The sequence below is a fragment of the Vespula pensylvanica genome, chromosome 11 (genome assembly GCF_014466175.1).
Source record: "Vespula pensylvanica isolate Volc-1 chromosome 11, ASM1446617v1, whole genome shotgun sequence".
In the NCBI taxonomy this organism is placed as follows: Eukaryota; Metazoa; Arthropoda; class Insecta; order Hymenoptera; family Vespidae; genus Vespula; species Vespula pensylvanica.
Genome location: NC_057695.1, coordinates 3,971,475 through 3,989,489, shown reverse-complemented (window position 1 = coordinate 3,989,489; position 18,015 = coordinate 3,971,475). Strand labels below are relative to the sequence as shown.

Below are 18,015 nucleotides of genomic sequence, written 5' to 3'. Positions count from 1 at the left end.
GAAGCTGCGACAGAAGCAGACATCGCTACATTGATTTACGGAAAAATCGGAGAACCTGGAAGACCTACGTCTGGTCTCGAAGTACCTGGTGGACCCAGCATGAACGGTTCCTTAAGCTCCATCGTTCATAGCGAGGAAGAACTTACTGGGTCTTATAATTGGGATTATCTTTTAGATTGGGGTCCTCAGTACCAACCATTAGCTCACGTTTTCGGTGAGATCGCTAGGCTCAAGGACGATGCTGCCAGCGTACAAAGCGGGAATTCTGGTAGTAGTGGTAGAGCTAAGTCTGTACATAAAGCACCGCCGCCACCTCTTTTAACTTCTGTCGCCCCAAGATCGCTGGCAGCTCCGGCCTTGGCCAGAGCTATCTTGCCGAGATCACCAATCAGTCATGACGCTTCCACTTTCCCCTCGGCTGCTCTCAGTCCAAGTTTTTCACCATCCTTGTCACCATTGGCTACTAGGAGTCCAAGTATCAGTCCTTTAGTTCCACCTGCAACGCAGAGAGCCAGTCAAAGTGCCAACAGAGGTATCCCCGTTACCAACGCTGAATTGAGGATCTAAATTAATTTCTCGAACTTGTGGAGCGATATTAGAATTTTTAGTGTATATTAAACTAATGATTTATGCTGCTGTCGAAATCGATATCTATAAGAAAACTGTTTGTGTAAAGGATTTATATACTAATTAATTTGAAAGCCGGTTGAGACTCTTCGTTAAAACAGGTCGAACGTGATAGTTTGTATTGATTGGTGCTGTTGGATAATGATATCTATATCGCGAGTGAAGTGTCGATAAACGAAAACTGTAATATTTTTTTCAAGTGAATGAATGTGTCTTTCTGCTCCTTGCATGCATAATATTTTCTATTCGCATGTATGTAATAGAATTTTTATTCCAAAAGGTTTACATTCGAGGAGTTAGCCATTCTCTTAATGATTAACGCGATGAAATGTGTCTGTTAGAAGAACTTGTATTAAATGTAAAAGCACAACTTCTATAGTAGGTAATAATTTATAGAATTTTATTTGTCGCGTACGTTAAGGGTCGTTTACAAAAGAACGCGATAGCACGAATAAATCTGGTGATAAGAGAAACCGCGAGAAGAAGACTGATCGCATTTTTAAGAAGAGCACTCAATAGGATGTATTATTGTATAATATTATTTCGATCGATCGACGTCTTATCGATAGTTAATAACAAAAAGAAAAGAATACTCGAGCGAAATTGTACATACGAAAGTAGTTAAATGTTTAAGTAGATAATGTAAATACAAATTAACTCGACGGATAGTAAAAAACTCGCCGTATAATCAAAAGATAATAAAAAGGGTCTAGAGACTGTCTGTAAAGGAGAAAATCAAAGCGGTCACAACGCGTTCAACGAAAGTGTACGCTCTTGTACAGTAAAATTAAATTCCTGTAATAATTTTTAATAATGATTCGATCGACGTTAAGTCGATCGGTGGCGTTTCTTTCATCGAACGCGTCGTGCTCGTTCACACAATCAATTAACGCATTGTCGCGATCGTACTGATCGCTATAAAATATTCGCGGCAATGTGACTTTCAAAAGCATCTTTTTCTTAATATCTTTTTTTATTTCTCTTTCTCTCTCTCTCTCTCTCTCTCTCTCTCTCTCTCTCTCTCACTCTCTCTCTCGTTTTTTCTTTCTTTTCTTTTTCTCGTCCGACTCTTGATAAGAATCTCGATGTAACGAGAGTCGGTTGTCATCTCCTTCGAATAAATGAATATACATACTCATCGACGAATATAGATAATGTCATATTTTGTATAAAAACAACGTTCTCTCATTCCATTGTACAAAGACTCTTCCGAGCCGAGGAGGCCCACTTTAGTGGGCTTTAATTAAATGAATTTTTTAACAAAAGTATCACTCGTACTTTCTTACCATCATTATAAACTCTCGCTTGTTCTTTGTTTTACTCTTTTGCTTTTCAATTGCAGGTGATTTAAAGTAATACAGGAAACAAGGGAAAGGATCAAGAAATACCAGAGATTTTCTCCACGTATAAACCTGCATTTTATTATACAACACGTTAAGATGTTATGTCTATATTAACACGTAGTCTTTGGATACCTTGATAATTTGATAATTTATTTAGTTATTTTGTTTTCTTCTTTGGTTGTTGTATTAGTATATTTTAAATTATTCATTTTACGAACACAGACAGAACGAAATTGTTCTTTTATCTCTTCTGGTTATTCTGCACGCGAGCGTAAAAGGAATTACGTCAAATAATCTTGATTTAGCAGCTAAACGTGCGAAGATGTGTCAATAAACAAATGAAGAAATCGATCGAGCGAAACACCGGCTTTATTGTATCTAAAATTATCGAAGCCTTCAAAGTGTGACAAAAAGGAGTGATCATTGGTCTCTAATCAATACCGTGTACACCGGTAAAGCGTTTTATGGTACAAATCGTTGGCCAGCTCGCATTTGAAGTTTCATAAAGATAGGAAAAAAAAAAAAGAAAGAAAAAATAGGAAAAGTCGAACTCGCCTCTTTTCAAGTCCGTACGGATTAGACAACGTACGTCCCTACGTAAATGCTACATACTCGAAATAGTTTGTACATTGAAACAGCCTCTACGATAAAACACGTATCGACCTACCTATTTAATTTGTCTAAAATTAGCGAAACCTTGTAGGAATCGTTTACCCATAATAATATATTATGCCGATGAAAAAGACGATAATATTTATCGTATGGCGTGTCCAGTCTTGATTATCGGTCCATTGAGGGACCTAACTAATTAACTTTCTCTCCCTCACTCTCACTCTATCTCTTTCTCTCTCTCTCTTTCTCTCTCTCCCTTTCGCACCATTTCTCTCGCTCTTGCTCTCTCTCTCTCTCTCTCTCTCTCTCTCTCTTGCTCTCTCTCTTTCTCTCTTTTAACATCGAGATAAAAATTGCAATGGTTTTCTGTTCTCGGACGAAACACTAACGACACTTTCCTCGATAACTCGTGAACGATGACAAAAGTGGGATGCATATATTGTTTTTTCGTTTAACCGATGTATGTCTGTATGTATGTATGTATGTGCATATATATATATACATATATATATACATGTATATACATGTATATATGTATGTATATGTGTATATGTGTGTATATATATGTATATATATATATATATACGTGTATGTATATATATATATACATATATATATATATATATATTTTATTGGAAGGCGAGCTGTCTTACTGTGAACCACTCTAATTACAAAAGTGAGACAGAATTATTATCTTGATTGATCGTCGTTCATCACATCGTCACTCGTGAAAGTTCGAAGCAATATGAACAACTTTTCTTTGAGGAGACTCAATAAGATGCACTCGAAGCATCTCTTTCGGTTGCCTATATTAAAAGTATTTTTACTTTCCCTCTTTTTCTTCCAAGATCGATACTCGCAAGTTACCCCGAAGTAATCGAGGACTGTAAAGGGTCTCGAAAATGATAGAGAACACGTTGTATGATACACTCGTTAATTTGACAACAATTAACGCGAAATGCGCGATATGACGTTTTATACCTGCATCAGTATTTTATCTTTTGTCTCGTCGTATATCGATCGATCGATCGACGAGAACGTAAAAAATCAACGTCTGTCTTCTTATCTTCTTTTTGATTATCATGTCCCTTACTTTTTTTTTCTATACAGACATCGATTCATAGTCAATGACGCGAACACTACAGAAAAAAGCTCACTAATCTCTTCGTGAGAAACAACGTCGTGCTTAACATCTCATAGCACCTTTTATGTTACACGACTAGCATCGTGGATATGTAATTACAACGAACTTTAATATCTTAGGATATCTACTTACAACCCCTAATACGGTGCATTAATCATTATTTTCTCACAAGGAGCGAAATACATGTGTGTATGCATATAAATGATTTTAAAGGTTCGATGATGCTAACGTTTAACACGCAGAAAACGCTACTCGTTAAATATTTAAATCTTATATCACTCTCACTACACTTTCGGTCTCACTTTCGTCGAACTCGTGATGAAATTTTTACCACTAATACGACTTCGCTCGCGTCATTGACTAAGATCGATCGATCATACGTCGATGACTAATACAAAGTACTGCTTGATCATCGTATTCGATGATATACGAACATTGCAGAAAATATTTCAAGGAATTAATATGAATGACGTACGAAGAAAAAGAATACATCAACGACGCGCTTTACTTTCATCGCACCTAATCCGAGGGCGCATCGAAATTAAGGCACCACATTCGACGATGCGAATGATCACTTGTTAAGTGAAACTACTAATATTCACGATGTCGACAAAAATATTCTCCCGCGATTTACGAGCAAAATTGTCGATCGTCTTTATCGTTTTGACTAACGTTTCGTTTAAAAAAACAAAACAAAAAAGAACAGACAAAGAAACAAAGAAACAGAGAAACAATTAAAGAAGAAGAAACGTGAACAGAAGAAAACAACATCTTCGTAGCATACGAGCGAGATTTTTCTACGCGCGAATCATCGAACTTCTGCACTTCGGTGCTCCTAGCTAGAAGCGCATTTTTCTGTAAACTTACGTATCTCAAACATTTTATTGCTACTCTTGTACCGCAAACGCACACGCGTTCCGATACGATATTGACTCCTTTTCTTTTTCGTTTTTCTCAGTTTTTTCTTTTTAATCGTCTTGCTTTTATTCTCCCTCTGTGGTCGATCGAATCTCAGTCTCAAACTTTGCTCACTTAACTCTCGGAAATGGAGATATCTAAATTCCGTGACGTTTCAAAGTCATCGAGTGTCCTAGCAGAGTGTCTCTATCGACATTTCTGGGATTGAGAAGTTGATAACGTTGTTTAGTAAAATAAATAGATAATAAAGAAGAGAAAAGGCACTGGCGTGCCTAATATTAACCTCGCCATTGTTTTCTTTTCTCATTTCATCGGCATACCTCGTAGGTATACCGTTTTAAATTGTCTTGCGAAATGGGCCATTAGTCAAACGGTCTCCTCTGTTACGCTTCGCGGTATTGGTAGTACACTGATGCTAAAAAAATAAAAGTATCAAAATATATAGTAACGTATCACAAAGTATTTTTTGCTTACAGAATTTAACTAATAGCAAAATTGCTTTCTGATGAAGAGAGTACATGTCAAAGTGCAAATGCAATCAAAATGAATCCGAAGACACTTCAAATGTCTCAACGTCGTGTGACTTGTTCTATAGCGAATTACAATAATTTATGTTAGATTTATGTAATTTGTCAAGTGGTGAAAGAATCAAAGTCGCATAGTCCGTACTTGTTAGATATTCAACGATCGATCGATTTACGAAGAACAAAACCGATAATGCAGACTTTCGTCTATACCTACGTACAACAAACAATAGTATTTTTTCGCATTACTTTAGCGTGATCATTGAACTATAACGTGTAAACTCGGTGTTCTTACATCATCACGTATCGACTTATCGTGCTATGTTCTTAAGCTGGTTGCGCAATAATTTGCGTATAAGCACATGGCGAGTCGAATCAGGTTCTTTTTATGAATCGTTGTAACAAGCACGTTACATTACCATCGACCTGTTATATATGCAATCTACAATGCAATGACTCTCCAAAAGCAACAAAGTTGAAGAAAGCGTTAAGGGATGATTCAGTAAGCGTTTGATTTCAGAATAAAGAGCTTGAAATCGATAAGATAAGTAGATTGGATTTGCAAAGCGAATGTCGTTAATGAGCATATAAAGTGATAGCCTAGCCCTACCAACAAGTTAGTTTACTTGGCGATGCCGGCTATCCTCGTGTCGTCTTGCATTTCAACGACGATAGTATCAGGATCGGGTACCCTGTTAGCCGAGATGCATCCATTGGCTAAGGTTGTGGGCAGTACTGTTTCAGACTTAAGGCGATGAGAAATACCGATTAGTAATGAAACTTTAATCTCCTTAAAGAACATTAACATTAATTCTGATCTACCTGATAAGCTGCTGCATCCAATGCCATTAATTCTTTTTTGGACAATTGTTCTACTACAGCGGCTGCATAACAGTCTCCTAACATATTATTGGTCGTCCTTATACGATCTCTGTAAAATATATTTGTATATAAGTAAATAATTTTACGGAAGATATCGATGTGGGTATAATTATAAAGTATAAAAAAAAGGAAACTTACACAAACCAGTCAATAGCAAAGAGAAGAGAAACGTCATGAACGGGTACGTCAATGGCACTCAAAACAACTAGTAATAAAACTAGAGCTGCACTTGGAACCGAAGCTGAAGAAACGGATGCTGCTGTGGATGTTAAACTAGACAAGAAAAACAAACTTTGTTCAAGTAGCTCATTACAGGTTATCGAACAAACATTTAAACCATCGAACTTACATAACCGTGATGATCTCCCCGAAACCCAAAATGATCCCATTCATCTGAGCGATGAAGATACTTGCCACCGCGACGAAGAGCGCGGTACCGTCCATATTGATGTTGCACCCAATCGGGAGGACGAATCTGGTGACTCTGGGATCGACCCTGAGCTTCTCGGTCATCAGTCGAAAAGTAACGGGGAGTGCAGCAGCCCTGTACAAAGCTATGTTAGAGAAACACCAGCCCAACGTTCTCGTTTGTAATAAAAAAGGATAAATCCGCATGCCCCAGGGTTGCTGCCGATAAGGATCATTCTGGCGTTAAGAAGAGATCTTTTCTATCGATTAAAAGAATTTTCTTTCTTACGATACAATTTCAGAAATGTATAGTATCATCGTATTATTACATATGCGTGTATAAAGTATATACGAAATGATTTGCCAGTAATAATAGTAATGATAACAATACGGAGAGGTCATTTCATGCTCACGAAACCGAATGATATGCAAAACGAGTCGACTAAGACTCGTTCGTCTAAATCTTTTCGTTTCTAGACGTACGAACGGGAGAAGGATCGAGAGACATCAGAGAATCTATCAAGGACAGCCAGAATGACCGTGACGAAGAACTGAAAATCAAGTGGTATTAATCACTGATTAAGGTCGAAATGTCCTGCGATCGGTCCCTTTCGTTGGAATGGCGTTGACCTTAATAAAATCTGCAACAGACAATTGTATGTACCTTCATCTGCGGCCATCAAATACTTACCAAGGGCCACCCTCGGTCACTCTCTATCTCTCTCTCACTCTCTCTCTCTCCCTCTCTCTCTCTCTCTCTCTCTCTCTTTCTCTTTTTGTCAGTGTCAACCACCTGCAAAAGGCCGCGTGCAGCGCGTGTTCTAATACATCATCATGATATTCATATAGTCTCTGTTCAGATACACTGATAAGTCAGTGTCTCACAGTCACAGTCTACGCACAGTTGTGTACGTTCTTTTCTGGAAAAAGTTAATCCACAGAGAAAACAGGTTGAATTAGATATGTATTGTCGATAATCCGACGTTAACGATGATAATGGCGAGTGGTTAGGTCCAGGGAGAGGGAGAGAGGATCGAAGGAAAACTGGAGGTCGACCGCTCTGGTTAAACCACAGATTTCCATCGGAGACGTTTTGTAGTGGCTAGAGGAAGTGGATCCATGGAGTGACGTAGAAATGATATTTAGAAAATTTGTCGATCTTTTATGTGCGACTCTAAAGTATTGCAATTTTGAAATCTCGATCGAGAAAGCTAACTTCGGAAAGACACTTTGAACGAGACAAGGTTAATTTCAAAGAAAGAGGACTAGATTTGATTGTATTTGTCGAATGAAGTAAGAAAGTTAGAAAAAAGACGTGCGTGATTGATCACGACGAAATATCGGAAGTATTACGTGATATTCGATGATTTTGTTCAAGATCAATAAATGAAATCTTTTTGCAATTATTATAAAAGTAGTTCTACGTCAGTGACTTGGGATGTGGAAATGTAGTTGAACTGGAAAAATGATCGTTGCTTCGCGCGATCCGCACAAATGAATGATCAAGATGTAAAAAGAATGATCGCACGTGGTCCAGCAGCTCTCACCAGTCAAGGACGTCCCCGTCAAACCTGGAAGAGCGGGCTCGGCGCAAACAACCAATATTTTTCCAGTTCCTCTTTTCAATCTTACAAAATGCTAATAATTAACTAAATAACGATGAAGAAGTTATCAAACGTGGAGCCCTCCTCGAGTCTCGAGAAAGCTTCCACGCCACAAATCAGTCCAGGTGACACGGAGTCAGCCGATTTCCGGTTTGAACGATATGAAAAATTTGCCTGAAGAGTTCCACTATCGTTGAAGAATTGAAAAGGATTAGATAAAGCATGTTCTTATGGCGCGTTACGTGGAAATCTTTCACTCCGGTAAACTCGAACTTCCGACAATTGCAATCGATTAATGACCGAAGGAAGTTCGAATCACGGAGTATCAGGTACCGGTAGTAATCCACATCCTAAGTGCCACCCGGAACTGCATACCTCTCTCCCTTTCTCTCTCTCTCTCTCTCTTTCTCACTTTTTCATGGGGCATGACGAGCTCTCCTCGCGAACAACGCGATAACAATAGAGAGATTGTGTAAAATGTCAAGGAAGGATGGGAAAGGAGATTACGGCTAGAATTACACAACGTTTTGTCGACAAAAAAAAATTGACACGTTCCACAAAGGAAACGATTATGCAGGAAGATAAAAGAATATCTCTCAAACGCTGTGTAAATCTGTGGGCCAAATTTTGGAACGGATTCGGGGACCACGGCCTCGTAAAGCCACTCCACTCGGCTGGCTGAAACACATTGTTTCTATAAAAAATCGATTCAAGTCGTTTCGACACGCCCTTCCGTTTCTCGAAAACGTTCACTGTCTTCACGTCGTCATCGGTATATCATGCGCGTGCAGATTTTGGACCATCACCATCACGTAAGAGAGTCACATGTGATAAATAGAAAAATCAAGCGAGAAGACGATGGGAAATTATTTTCAGTGGGAAGAGAAACTGATATTAGTTCTTTTTCTGTTCTCTTAATGATGAGAGGAAACAGAAAAGAAAAGAAAGTGGAGAAACAGGATCGAAATCGACAATGACGATGACGACCGAGGCCCCTTAAGGCAGGCGTGATGGGTTCTCTGAAGGTCGGGCTGGGATTCGAAGGTCGACGACTCACGTTGATGCCATGGCGAAGGCGGTGAGTGTACCCTGGGCGAGGCCGGCGTAGAATCTAAAGGGATTCTTTCTCACGAAGGCCAGGTAGATCAGCTGCATCACCACCAGCTGATAGAAAAAGACACCGATCACGATCGTGACGATGAACCAAGCTAGCTGCGACATTACCAGCGCCAGATCGTCCACACCGAGGATTTTCCCGGCTATTACCGAAGTTATACCTACTGGTGTCACCCTGTGCGATTAAAAGGATTGTAATTAATCGTCGTGTTGCTTAAACTCTTTCGTTATCTTTAAGACTTACTTACCACATCGCAGTGGAGACCATTCGCATAATGACCTCGAAAACAGCCTTGAAGAAATCTATCACAACCTGACCCTTCTCACCAAGGGTACCTAGGAAAGTGCCGAAGACTAGACAAAAGAAGACGATGCCTAAAGTGTTGGTACCACTTCTATATTGGATCACTCTGATCAGGTCCTTTTCACCGACCACTTCGACCGATAGACCATCGGTTTGATTCTGTATCGGTGGCTTTCTCGGAACGTAAACGGTGTGTGCCTTTAACATCATATCCATAATTATTATTTTATATTTCCTTCTCAACGAACGAAATAGAGAACATCCTTTTTACCTGTTGAAATGCAGCTTGAAAGAGATTGTCAGGAAACATGTTCCTAAAAATAAAACACAAAAACGATTCAATTAAATGACATCTCTACACTCGAGTTCCATAAAGGACACTTTACGTTTCTATACGTTTCGGAGACTTTGAACGAAACGTTTAGTAAAGCCATCAATATGAAGAAAGATATCACGGACAAGGAAAAAGTGTGCTTCGCGCATGAATAAATCACGCACGATCGATGCACATCTATTTTGGTCTTTGGTCGAGTATAGTGGTGTTCGTGATCACAATGAAAATTTTTCGTTTAAAAAGTTCGGTGATCGTGAAACCGACCGACCTTAATCCCTCAGCATGGAAACTACGATAATTCACCTTTGTGCTTTTCGCGCGAGTGCTGTCTTACTAGTAAAATCTTCCACTACTGCGCTTCCATTCTCACGCGATAAACCAAGGATCGATCTGATTCGTTTGAAAATAAACAAACTTATTAAATAATACTACAAAGAGAAATGAAGAATTAGTTAAGAATGGAAGTGAAACGTATTGGCTGGACGATTTTAATTCGGAGTATCTCTGAAAATGTCACGAGGATAAAAGTAGAACTTTTCATTACCTTCCTAAATCCAGAAGGCTGTCCAAGATGTTGACGGCTCTGGCGTGAGTCAGAGGTGTAATCGATTCTCTGATTCCTGGATTTCCAGGGTGAATAACGAGAACAAGGATAACTCCTATTACGGCATTGAGGAAGGACGTGAGTATGAAATAGACGAGAGTTCGTATGGCTATCATCCCGTTCATCCTAGCATTCAAACTCGCTGAACCTTTGAAATAAAGCGAACGAACGTTATTAGAGAGGGTTAAATGTGCTATTTTTTTGTTTTAGTTTTTTAATACGTTTCTAAATTAAACTCACCTGATATGAGGCTAGCAATTACCAAGGGTAGAATCATTAATTTCAGTATTCGCATAAAAAGTTCTCCGGGATAGCTAATCAGCATCACAGCGTCTTCTCCAAGGCCCAATGGTCGCAAACCAAATCCTTTAATTATACAAGATCGTTTGTAGTGGAATATGCCAAGGAAAAAGTAGACTGAAAGAAATTATCAACTCTTTTAGATTGAAGTAGCTATCGAGATAATTATATCTCTAATTGAATAAACTTTTCTTAACGTAAGATATTGCTGAGTAATTTGCTAGGAAACGTTCGCGTTTCATCGTATTTAAGGAAAAGTTAATAAGGTGTGCTGACTTAGAAGCTCGAGGAAAGCATTCGGTAAGTTTTTCTTCCAAGAAAATTCTTTAAATAATCTTTCAACTGGACGAGGAGAGGATTACCGAAAACGTAGGTGGATGTCTACGTGCGGCAGAGTATAACTCAATATGAAGAAGCAAACTGCCCTTGAACCTTCCAAGGGGTCATGTAAAGAGCAAAGTGCTCGAAAGATACGAGTTTAGCAAGATCGAGTTTCGGTAGGAAGTTAATTAGATGAGACTTTTGAAGGAAACCTCTCATCGATGATTGACACCTTTTAACGGGATAATGTGACCACCGCAAGAGTTTTACGTAACGAATGGTAATTTCAAACTGGGTCGTCTACAACGTACAAGTACACACGTAATCAATTCCACCCCCGTTGGAAAACTATTCCTTTTCTTCTGAGTAAAATCATCGAGTATTTTTCGTTACGTCGTCGTTGGCACGAGCTCTTGCAAAATTCCCGATCGATGTTGCGATTATGGCTCGAGCATCGTAGATATGAAAATTCACGAGGAGAAGCCTTGAAGATACGCGGAAGCGTTTCTATGCATAAGTATATCTAACGAGCCACGTGCATGACATTTCTTTTTGAGCACGCTTTTTACCTGCTATTCATCATTTGCCTCATAACGATACAAATTTTCCAACTATTATATTTTGCTATAACGAACGAATCCCCAAAAGGTGTATGAAAAAGTTGGTATTATTTTTCAATTTTCTCAAGCGTTTATGATACGTGTTTGAAGCTTCATAGATTTTTATCTCTCTTCTCTCTATATTCATAAAATTAATTAAATGTTATTGGATAATAGTGCGAAAGCGTATAAACGAACGATCATTCGTTTTCATTCTCCTTAGAGATGTAATAATGCGAGAAAAACACGTGCATTATCAATATTATTGAATTCTCACACTTTCTTCGTTCCCCGTGTAAAATCTATATCGTTGACGTGGAAAAATAAAATATAACTCTCATAGAGACTAAGCTCTATCGATCGACGCAAATACCGACCTGCAATACTCTTTGCGTAATTATCTTTGTAAAATAGTATCTCTTCTACACAAGTCCACAAGATTATAGTTTGCTTTGATTTCTAATTTAATTAAATATTTATGAAAACTTAGCGATGAATGTAATGTCATCGACTATTGAATTATCAACGAAAGCATCGTAAGCTTTCGATCATATTTTATCCACGGCCGTGAATAACAACAACAAAAAAATAGTGTCCTAGATAATCCGAAACTGATACCATTAACGAAGATTGCTTAGTAATATTATTCTGCTCGTCGCATTATATAGCTATAAACGTTTAAAATATACTGTCAATGAAATTGCATTGAAGATACAAAGAACATTAAAGTAAGAGTCCACGTGATAAATCGTTTTCACGATATGCCAAGAGCAGCTATATGCCAAGGGAACCAAGGCCAACGGAAATATAGAGGACAGTGTACATATGATCAATCATGAAGAAAAAAAGGAGGTGTTCCACTATGGACAATAACGATAAGTATCTGTTGTTTGCTTCAACAGTAACGAACTCGATCGAATGCAAAGAAAACATACGAATGCAAGTAATAAAATAGTTTGTTATTTGGTTGAAGTTCTAGACGTCTTTTAACAGCAATAATAAAAGTATTCGTGGAAATAACTTTACCAAATTATTTTATTTTATACGATCTATAGTTTCGAGACAGTACTTGGGAAGTTATTTGCTTTTACGTGTACGGTGGACTATTCTTTGTAAAGGAAGAATAGAAAAGATGTGAAAATTTGAAAGGACAATAACTTTAATGTATATGTACCTAGCCCGATATTCTCTTCTCCCTGTATAGACAAGCAATTACTTATCGACCATGCATTCGCATATATGCACTTGGTTCGTGTGTTACTTCGACATCCGTAGAATCCATTGATTATCGAGAGTACACGTGTGACACGATGTGACAGAAATACGAATGATGATTACTTATTAATACGTATCTTTCAGCACTTACGATAAAATTTTGTGTGCTTCAAGAGACTTAAAAATACTATTAATTGACATTTCAAACAATTATTCAACGAAAAATCATTTAAATCTTTAATTCGAGCACAGTATCATATATCGAATATAAGATTAAATTTCGAGAATAGATATAACGCGTAGTGTGCTAACGAGGAAAGAAAATTATCCATTATGTTGGCTTCAATGGTAAATTATTAATCCACGCTTTATCCTGTAAAGTGAAAGCCGCTTGACCCATCCCTACCCGAAGTTTATAAATAAACAAATGCGGTTACGGAGAAACGAGAGGGTAAAATTGCCTTGTTCTTAATATCAATAAAGGCTATCGTAAAAGAAATCAATCAATCTTATCGCGTTTTATTCAAAGCAAAAAATTTCTACTTAAAGCGTCGATACGTATCGGTACGTACTGCCTAATGCCTGATCAATAATTTATTGATCGGAAATAATTGAAATTAAAAGCTACAGCGTTGTTGTAGGAATTACCTACCAAGGATCACACCAAAAAGTACACCGGACAAAGTGATCATGAGCAAGAGATTTTCCCGCATCCACTTCCTAGTGTCGGCGGTCACCTTGCGGGGACCCTGAGAGGCCGAGACGTCCTGCCCGTCCATCTTGGCGAACAGGTACTCCGAGAAGCGCGCCGAGGACTTCTCCTCCATCTCACTTGGCCGCCAACAAGAAGCGGCGTAGGAAGCGGTGGTAACGTTTGCGGAGGAGGCAACCGATCCGCTCGTTGATCCTCCGATCGATTCTGCCGTGCTCCCTTCTCGCGATCTCTCGCGGCTAACGGCGGGGCCCCGGCAGCACCACGACAACGACGGGTTGCCGTTTTGGGAGTGTTGAGATAAATCCCTGCGGAACGAGCAATCGCGAGCGCCTACCAGACGTCCCAACAGCCTGCCGGCCTTCTCCCTGCCTATTAACACGATCGTGGTACTCGAGAGATATTCGAACCTTTCGAGAAATCAACGAGTCTCGCCTCCCTTCTTTATGGGATTCTTATCACGGAAGAGAACTTTGTCCTCTCCGAAAAGAGAGAAAGAAATTTTTGCACAACCGATTGTTCTCGATTTAATCGCAGAAGAAACGTTGATAAATGTTTTTTTCTTTTCTTTTTCTATCCTTTCGAGGAACAAGTAGTAGTCTTGAAGTGATCTCTTCACGTTAGAAGCTGCACGATAGGATCAAAAGAATTGCCACTGTTGCACAGGGTCAGTTACCTTCCAGATACCTGCTCGACACCCTACCAGCAATATCACCCTTCCTCCCCTCTCTTGTATTCACAGAACGACGATTCAGAAGGTGGTTCCGCCTTCCTTTCTTCCTTCCTTCCTTCCTTCCTTCCTTCCTTTCTTCCTTTCTTCCTTTCTTTCTTTCCTGTATTCCTTTATTCGTTTCGCGTTGCTTAGCTTTCTCCTTTTCTTCTTTCACTGAGAATTATTTAGATTTTTGGCACGAGGTCGATTCTCGTTTATGACCTTCGACGGAAATGGACCCTCCTGATGACGACGATGCTGACGTAGTAACGTTGTTGATCTTGCACTAGCTTCGATGCGATTCTCGCAAAGGATGAGCCCCGACTGGGCCGGTTACCGGCGGACATTGCCGTATTGATTTCCCTGACGACCCCTTCTGTCTTCTCTCACCCTCTTTCCATCCTTCTCTTATTCGCAACCGTGAGCTCTGCTGAGCACGCGCATGTGCGAACTCAGACCGCCTAACTCGGTCGCGACAGAAACGAGGATACGTGCCGATGCTGATACCTTTTGCTTGCTCGATCGCACGAGAGGCGAAAGTGAGATGCTAGAAATGGAATGAGAGAAAGCTTTGGGACAAAGGAAACGAAGGGAAGGGATTTTGCCGAAGGGCAGAAAAGCTTTTCATCGTTCGAACGCGTTATTATTGTTTGAAGCTCTATGCGTCTGTCGAGAGAGAAAGACATTTGGAAATCTTTTCTTTCTTTATGGAAAGAAACGATACATTTTTCTAATTATTCCTCTCAAAGTTATCGAGAACCAAGCCGATGGGAATAATTTCATGAATATATACATTCGTTATTTCAGTTTCAACTTTGTCTTTACTCGAGATGTTATGTAATATTTGCTATGGATTATGACCCACTTTTTAATCGTCAAGGTTTCTTAAGAATCAAGCACGAGCTATCGTATGCCAATTCATGCATGATTAGATGATATTTCGGTGCAATGCAAAAACTTTCCAAAGATAATATGAACTTTTGGAAAGTTTTGCGATAGCCCAGATTATGTTGGGTTTCCTTGTAAAAAGATTTTCATTTCACCTTGGAAAAATAAAGTTCTTATTGTGACTCGAATAGTTTGCCGGAAGAGGATAAATTAATTTTTATTTAAATAATTTTTGGGAACTTGAAAGGTAAAAGAGCTTCGAATGTAGTCTGACCAACAGAAAGTATTTTATCAGGCGGATTCGTCTGATCAAACACGGGTAATATCTCGTTTATCCAAGAGTTTTATTCTTTGGCAAACGGATCGATAGAATAATGCAGGGTATTTTCATGAGACAGCAAAAGATGGAGGCACTATACTCCTACCTTTATGAAAAATGTAATTAACATTATTTTTAATTGCCTATTACATTGCTGAAATTTGCATGTATATATTTATATTTAGTAATAAACAGCAGAAGGAGTTTAATTGAAAAACATCATTTTAAAGACAATTCAAACGTTTTCGACGATGCAATAAGAATAAGAATGTTGTAATAGTTTCTGAACCCCATAACTTTAAACTCTTTACTGATCTCGTTTGTTCAAAGATTATGAAAAATTGCTTGGCAATTGCTTCATTAGACCTGCCAAAGAAATTTAAAGTAAACTTTGAAAAGATGAACAATATATTAACTTCTTTATGAGCTAATGCAAATATGTATAGATCATATTCGTATTCAAGATCTATTGCCCATTTCGCCATCCATTAATACTTAACGTTTAAAACAACTTTTACAATACCAATTTTCGTTTAAGAACGTCCAAGGCTCTTGTCTAACGTAACAGTTTAGCTCGTTTGTTCTCCTCTGGGATAGTACTGTATAGAGATGACCTTCTCTCTCTAACGAATGAAATATCCAGATCAGGACGAAAATGAAAGGTAATAAAAAAGTTTTCGCTTGCACGACAAACGTAATACGAAATATCTGAATTAGATAATCGAATGATGATAAATAGATAGTGTTTTGCAAACTGATTTTTCCGATCATTCTTATCCTAACTTCGTTGTTGAATAATGTAGATGACCTAGAGTTAGTTGCCGCGCTAACAAAGTCAAGTCTCATCCAGCTCGTAAATAATCCGGAAGCATGAGCTCACCGACAAACGTCGTTTCTACGTTTGCTCGCCTATTTACCGTGCTTCCCTTTCCATGTACAAGAGTTCAGTCCGACGTGTCTCGCATCCTTTCGTCTCCAGATGTAAATGTCCTTCTACGTCCTCCTTATCTTCGTTTAGGACGAAAACGAACATTTTTCTCGATGCCGATTCAAGGAAGAATAGTATTCGAATAGTTGCGCGAATAGCCGTACCGAAGGATCTCATTACGATCAAGCGCCGACGTTGCAAGAAAGGAGAAGGAATGAGTCGATTCAATTTGTACCGGTCGAAAGAGAGATAGAAGAGAAGGAGACGGGATTTGCGCGTAGGTAGATGAAGCTCGAGTGGAGTTACTTCGGAATAAATCAAGGTCGAGAGGGAAATACGAAGGATTACCGCGGCGCCGGAGAGAACGTAGATCCGATTCCCTTGGGTGGTTTGATTTCGTTCTTTCTGTATTCCGTACTCTTTTCTATGATTCTTTAAAGAAAAAGAAAAAAAAAAGAAGAAGAAGAAAAAGGGGGACAAGGTGTGCAATCATGGGAAAAAATCAACGAAACTTTCCACTCTCCGTTATGATTATTTTGAAGAGAATCTTTTGACATCTTGTCGTACTCGACAGAGTTATGTAAAAAATTATTATCCTAATTGTAAAGCAAATGATAAAATAGGAAAGAGGCTAGGACAGAGACCGGATGAAAAACGTGAACTAAAAGAAGAAGAAGAAGAAGAAGGAATGAAACGGGGAAAGTTAAAGGAGAAGAAAAGAAAGAAAAGAAAGAGGAAGCGTAAGGCGAGGCTTGCTAAGCAGATTTAACGACGGTGGTGTCGCTCGGCGGTCGGTGAGTCGCCTCAAGCTTGAATAGAACTTGGAACCGCGAAGACAAGGGCCATTATACTGGCACGTAAAGCCACGTCAGCTAAAGCCTCGAGTGTTCCTTCTTCCTTTGCATCTTCAACAGGCTTCTCTCCCTCATTTCTGACGTCACGCGGCACAGTAGTACCAGTCAACCATTTCGTCTCCTTCCCTTTCGACCTTTTTTTTCTTTCGTACTTTTCCCCTTGATTCTTCGACGTTCGGGATTGCATCGTTAAAGAAATATACGTGCGAATACCATAATGTTTTCCATCTATTCCTTACGCGTTTTACAATCTCTATTTCGCTTCATTAACATTTTGAAAAACCTTCAAAGGTATACTCGAACGTATTCACTTTTCCCTTTTTCCTGTTGGCAAAGCTCTTTACTAGGTCAGAAGGATGATCTCGTTTGAAAGTAGTATATGTCTTTCTTTCGAGTATGTTACTTTGAAATTTGTTTACTTTTCGAAACAAAGGGGACTCGGTAATTCTTTGACTTTTTATTTTTATACAAATGTTCAAAATATGGAATATAAATTTTACTAAGTATTATGCATTACATAATATTATAAATAAAATATTATACAATGTATTATGCGATATATATTTTCCGATAATCTCAAATTACGGAGCACAGATCTCTAATTTCTCATTTGTCCTAGTTTTGTTTTATCTCCAGCCAAAAGTAATTGTCACATCGCTGTTGAAGACATTATACTTGAGGCATTCTTGAAAATCGTTTCGAGACAACTGTTGAAAGAAATTTAAAAGAATCTAAAATGTTTCCGTT

At 38.7% G+C, this 18,015-nt stretch overlaps 2 protein-coding genes across 6 annotated transcripts in view; one reads left to right on the top strand and one right to left on the bottom strand.

Annotated features, from left to right (window-relative positions):
* LOC122633109 (protein dachsous) overlaps positions 1 to 1,892 on the top strand; it is a 275,156-nt gene extending 273,264 nt beyond the window's left edge. For all 3 annotated transcript variants that reach the window (XM_043820651.1, XM_043820654.1, XM_043820653.1), the window contains one exon: positions 1 to 1,892. This exon is cut by the window's left edge and continues 1,759 nt beyond it. In XM_043820651.1, coding sequence (XP_043676586.1) covers positions 1 to 567 — 567 coding nt within the window. In that variant the 3' untranslated portion in view covers positions 568 to 1,892.
* A 129-nt stretch (positions 1,893 to 2,021) lies between these two features.
* LOC122633111 (excitatory amino acid transporter) lies at positions 2,022 to 14,629 on the bottom strand. 3 transcript variants are annotated; one of them, XR_006328027.1, is made up of 12 exons: positions 13,508 to 14,629; positions 10,661 to 10,786; positions 10,361 to 10,568; positions 9,754 to 9,796; positions 9,427 to 9,680; positions 9,120 to 9,353; positions 6,400 to 6,594; positions 6,189 to 6,323; positions 5,991 to 6,099; positions 5,795 to 5,913; positions 4,928 to 5,059; positions 2,022 to 4,830 (listed from the first exon to the last, which is right to left on the bottom strand). XR_006328027.1 is itself a non-coding variant. In XM_043820655.1 (11 exons), exons 1-11 carry the CDS (start codon positions 13,680 to 13,682, stop codon positions 5,011 to 5,013), a joined length of 1,647 nt encoding a protein of 548 aa, XP_043676590.1. In that variant the 5' UTR covers positions 13,683 to 14,629; the 3' UTR covers positions 2,022 to 5,010. The 3 variants fall into 3 exon arrangements, 2 of the variants coding, with proteins under 2 accessions (XP_043676590.1, XP_043676591.1); XM_043820655.1 differs by having other exon boundaries at positions 2,022 to 5,059; XM_043820656.1 differs by having other exon boundaries at positions 2,022 to 5,059; positions 5,779 to 5,913; positions 13,508 to 14,628.
* Positions 14,630 to 18,015: the final 3,386 nt, after the last annotated feature.